The sequence below is a fragment of the Pygoscelis adeliae genome, unplaced genomic scaffold, assembly GCF_000699105.1.
Source record: "Pygoscelis adeliae isolate BGI_AS28 unplaced genomic scaffold, ASM69910v1 Scaffold727, whole genome shotgun sequence".
NCBI classification, from domain to species: Eukaryota; Metazoa; Chordata; class Aves; order Sphenisciformes; family Spheniscidae; genus Pygoscelis; species Pygoscelis adeliae.
Window position 1 is genome coordinate 28,559 of NW_008825083.1, and position 4,783 is coordinate 33,341.

The following is a 4,783-nucleotide window of genomic DNA, read 5'->3' on the forward strand; positions in this document are numbered from 1 at the left end:
TCCTGCTGATCTCGTGTTTATGAGCTCTGAAACCGCTCGTTTTTAAAGGAAAACCTTTGTGTTAAAAGAGGCAGGCTGCGAATGCCAGCAGACAGCGTTACCGTGTGAAGTTCTGCGTTGAAATCGGCTTTATTACGTAATTCTCACGCTAATCTTTTCGGGATCCTTGGTTAGGATTCCTCTAACCCAGATGCAACAGATGCGACTGACTCCTAAAGCAGCTTTTCACAGCTCAGGGGGCATTGCCAGGCTAAAAATCCCACTGATTTCCCCCCACCCCTTCCCCCCCTTAAGATCTCAGGATTTTTTTTTTTAGAGTTTGGGGCCTTAACTCTTCATGTTGTGTTGACTTTGCACTTTGCCCGGCGTGGACTCTGCTGCTGAGGCCGGTCTTGATGCGAGCTACCCTCAGGCTTAGGCTATAAAACTGGCTTTTTCTAGGGCTTTAAACTTTCCATTTAGTAGCTTTGTAAATTCTTGAGACTTAGATTTTTAACAAAAACTACTTTGGGGTGTTCGGAGTCTCTCGTGGAAGAGGAAATGCTGAGCTCCTGTCTCTGAGTGAAAAGAGTGAAGATTTTTATATGAAAATGTTTTGGAATAGCAGTGTACAGCTGTGCCTTGTTTAGATGGTGGGAGAAGCTCAGATGCTTTCATCTCCCATCATTTGACAGGTTGTTGTTGATTAAATGTATTTAAGTTCTGTTTGAGAAGGTACTGTAAATTTCACTTATTTTTAAAATAAATGATCCTGCTGTGTGAACTTCATCTGCAGTGAGGCTGCGCTGGCTGCGCGCTGACGCTCTACGCTGACCTGGCTTTCTCCGGGCTTCTTGTATCCTTTGGAGCTGTGCAGCGCTTTTTTTTTTGGTATTTTTAGCTATGTTTTATGTATTTTTTAACCGATTAGGTGCTTGAAGCACAGACTGCTGCCTGTGGGGCAGGAAAGACTCGGAGTAGAGGTGCACGAAAAGCACCGAGCGGTGCTCAGTGCTTACGCCTGCCTGCGTCACCTCTGCGGAACTTGCTGCAGCCGCACAGCCTTGCATAGCGCGAGCGCACTGCACAAGTGATGAAGAAGCTGGGATGCTTTTCTAGTCTAGCTCGTATTTTTTTTCTATATAAATACCTGCTATTGATTTGGTAGTCTTTAATTAGAACAGCAGGGAGCTGCAGGGGGAGGAGATGCTAATAGAGATTAGTTTGGGATGAGCCAGGCAGCTGTGCAATCCTCACCTCTGAAATCTCTTGGTGTGGATTTATCCCAGCTGCACTACCTGTGCTCCCTGACCTGGGCTAGAAATGCTGTTAAGCGTGCCCGGCCTGTCTGACTGAGGTGCAAACTGCTAACAGCAAATACTGTCGAATGGGAGTCACCCAAAGATCTTCCCCAGGAACGCAAGATCAGTGCAGGGCTTGATCGGGTTCAAGGTGGTGCTTTGAGACCAGCTGTTTGCTGTCTGCTGGAGCTTTCTCAAGTACATAAACAATGGCTGGGGTTGCAGAGAAACCTGGAGCCTTTGGCTTTCCCTTTCCAGGAACTAACGGAGTAAGTACATACAGATCTGAGTGCTCCCAGCTAAGGAAAAACAGGACAAGGAGCCCAAGTGAGTTTGAATTAAGCATTGCTTGTGATGTTCCTGTCGGAATGAACGGTCCTGAGCAGTGAAGGGGGCTGGCAAAGAGCAAAAGGACTACTGTTGCTGATGTGCTGCTCCTGCTTCAGAGGAACTGCTCTGATGCACCAGTACTTCTGAGGAACAGTGTCACTATCTGTGCCTCTCATCTGACTTGAAATCTAGGCTGACCCTCATAATAATCTCTTAGCTGTCTCTTGTGCAGCTGTGCTTGCTCTAATCACAAGCACAGCAGGAACTGCTGTTTTCACACAAAGCCCAATTCCTACAGAAACATCTGAGTTGTGCAGGGGCACAGCTGCACACGTTTCTGTAGGGAACAAACCTCCCAACACTGCTGACCTTCCTGAAGGAAGAGCTGGCTCTCACACCTACCTGAAGGCAGAAAGCTGAACAGTGACTTCTGTGCTATACTCAGGCTGGCTAGAGTAGAAACGCATGCAGACCTTGCAGGTGTCGAGTTTATTTTACATAGAATAAATTTAAAATATTACACAGAATGAAGACAATATATACATCACTTTGCAGGCACGCTCCTGTACACGGGGAATGTTCTCAGCACTCAAGATGAGAAGGGGCAGAGCCTCAGCACACCTGCATCATCATGGAGTTCACCATATTATCAAAAGCCCTAGAGAAGGAAATGAACACACAATATTAAAGGAAGCGGCTAGTTCTGCACAGCAGATCTCCTGTAACAAAACCAATGGCTAACGATGCCTCTTCCTGGTTAACAAGCTGGATTTCCCCAGGCTGAATACATGGTTTCACTCTTTAACTACAGCATGCTCTGTTGAGTAAATAATGACTTTTAATTAAGCTGAAGTAAGGACAGGTCTTATCCTGGCTGTAGACCTGCCTCAGCAAAGTGTAAAAGAAGTTGTTCTTCCCTAGGCAATAGAAACTCCCAACATTATTAACATTCCCTGTGAGATTCCAGATGAGAAATGGGGGGTGCTGGCCCTCACTTGTGAGGAATTAGGCGTGCTGAATGCCCGTCTGTCCTTACCCAAGGATAAGCCCTGGACAAGTGCAGTTGTTCACTGTTTAACCTGCTCTATTTGTCTATGTTTATGCTCACATTTGCCTATGAAACAAGTAACTTTTCCTCCCCAAGAAATCACTTTTCTTGAGCTAATGTTTCAAACACCAGTTCTGAGGTGGGAGTGAGAGTTCGGTGTAACTTCTCATGAGACTTTGATCAGAGTTTTCCGTTATGCGGTAATGGCCCACAGACCAGACAGCTGTTTTCCATTTAGGCGGTTAGAGCATGCACATCCGAACCGGTCGACCACAGGGGTATATGCTCTTGGTCCTATTACATCATAGGCACACTGCAAGTTCCAGAAAGATGACAAAGATCGGTACGGTCAACCCGCTTACCTGGAATGGATACAGTCCCCAGGGTTATAAAAAGGGTTACACATTATGTCCGTATACGAATTATGCAGTTTTCGGAACATCTGAAAAGGGATTGTAGTTTAATTAATTTTTTTTTTTGCTTCTCAGCACTTTATGAATAAGCGGAAGTAGCAAAAACACTGATGTAGCAAATTGTGCTCTGATTTCCTGCACTTACACTGCGGATCTCATTGTCTCGAAGTGCTGTGTTTGAAGAATCCACCACCATAACAAACTTCACCTTCGAATTTGTCACGTAGCCGTATCTGTGCAGCTGTTAAGGCACGCGCTTCTGACCCACCAGAGCCTGGCAAAGCAACTAAAACAAGGCTGGAATATACTCAAAGAAACAAGTTGAAAGGAAACCTCATGTTCTTGCTGCGCCCAGCACATAACTAGGACCAGAGGAGGTAAGCGAGACGCTAGACTGCAGGAACTGTATCCCCTTTCTACCCAACTTCTCCCATCTTCGATCACTCCAGGTCAAGCTCGCTCCTACGCTGGCCAGTAAAGCACACCTTGCAATTTCAGAAGCAGCCTCCCGCTAGCTATTTTGGTAAGGGTTTCTCTCTTCTTAAGAACCATTTCAGTGACACTGCCACCTTATTTGTTCTTGTTTGGGGGACCACAATCAGAGACCTGGCGATCTTCTATGATCAGCCAGCGTGACTGACCTGAGACTTCAAAAATTAACCACCGGTTTATGAAAACCCAGAAATCGGGTCTGCTGATAACTTCCATCTGCGGGATTCAGAGAAAAAGCCAAAGAAAGTTCAAAAGATCAGCTTTGGACTTAAGAACACTGGGGCAGCTGTGTCCGTCGAGTACAGATTTTAGAGAAATCAGACCACACACCTGGGATTTAGGTACTTGACCAGAGACACCTTCATACTCCTGCTACTTTCACTGGTGTTACAAAAGAGTCTAAGCTTCGGTCTAGTCAGTCAACTGTTTTAGCTAAGCAGGGAATAAAGCACCCAGTTTATGACAGGTGAAGTCTAGCTGCACCAGACACTAGTCACATGCTGTGCTCCCTCTTGTAGGCTAAAGGTAAATTTTTCCACCTCCTGGTTGGGCAACGAAGCAGCCGCTGAACTGACCCAGGCACCAAACCTGACCCTCTACCTGACAAACTGGTCAGTGAACAAGTCTGCGTATTTTCCGCTGATGTCTTTAAAGTGGCACCAAGTAGGAAGAGACATTTCCCACACAGAGCCCCTCGCAAGAAAGATCCTATAAATACACGCTGGCGTGGCAAAAGGCATTAGAAAGATACACCTTGTAGTCTTCAGTGGGGTAGAGGAGCCCTAGGTACAGTTCCCTCTGATCTACAAGAGCCTTGCCCATCGCAGAGATCTTTTCGTCCACGACATCGAGGGAAGTGTGCACGGTGTAGTGGAACTTCAGCTCGTTTTCGGTTGGAACGCTCCGGATGTAGAGGGGGTAGTTCTGAGGAGGAGAACAAATAACACCAACTAGGACCGGCCACTCCACCGTGTAAGTGAAGGCTGATGCCACGACAGTGCTTTTATGCTAAGAATTGCTGCCATCAGAAGTAAGCTATTTTAACCATTTTACGTTCACAGCCATCACAGCCCCCCTTACACCTTGCAGCGCTTGTGGAACAGATCTGTCTCCATACACCAGTGGCAAGAGAATTATTGGCACAGGCACGGCACAAGGCTCAGCCCCCCCTCCCCCCCACTTGACCTGCCCCCTTACCCCAGCAGGGCCCGTCCCTCGGT

The 4,783-nt window shown here is 46.8% G+C and overlaps 1 protein-coding gene across 1 annotated transcript in view; it reads right to left on the minus strand.

The window, feature by feature from the left end:
- Positions 1-2,072: 2,072 nt before the first annotated feature.
- The window catches only part of TRAPPC2L (trafficking protein particle complex 2-like), a 5,304-nt gene continuing 2,593 nt past the window's right edge, over positions 2,073-4,783 (minus strand). The window contains exons 2-5 of the mRNA XM_009326975.1: positions 4,315-4,487; positions 3,217-3,304; positions 3,021-3,100; positions 2,073-2,268 (exon numbers count right to left, since the gene is read on the minus strand). Coding sequence (XP_009325250.1) covers positions 2,223-2,268; positions 3,021-3,100; positions 3,217-3,304; positions 4,315-4,487 — 387 coding nt within the window. The 3' untranslated portion in view covers positions 2,073-2,222. The remainder of the gene's footprint in view (positions 2,269-3,020; positions 3,101-3,216; positions 3,305-4,314; positions 4,488-4,783) is intronic.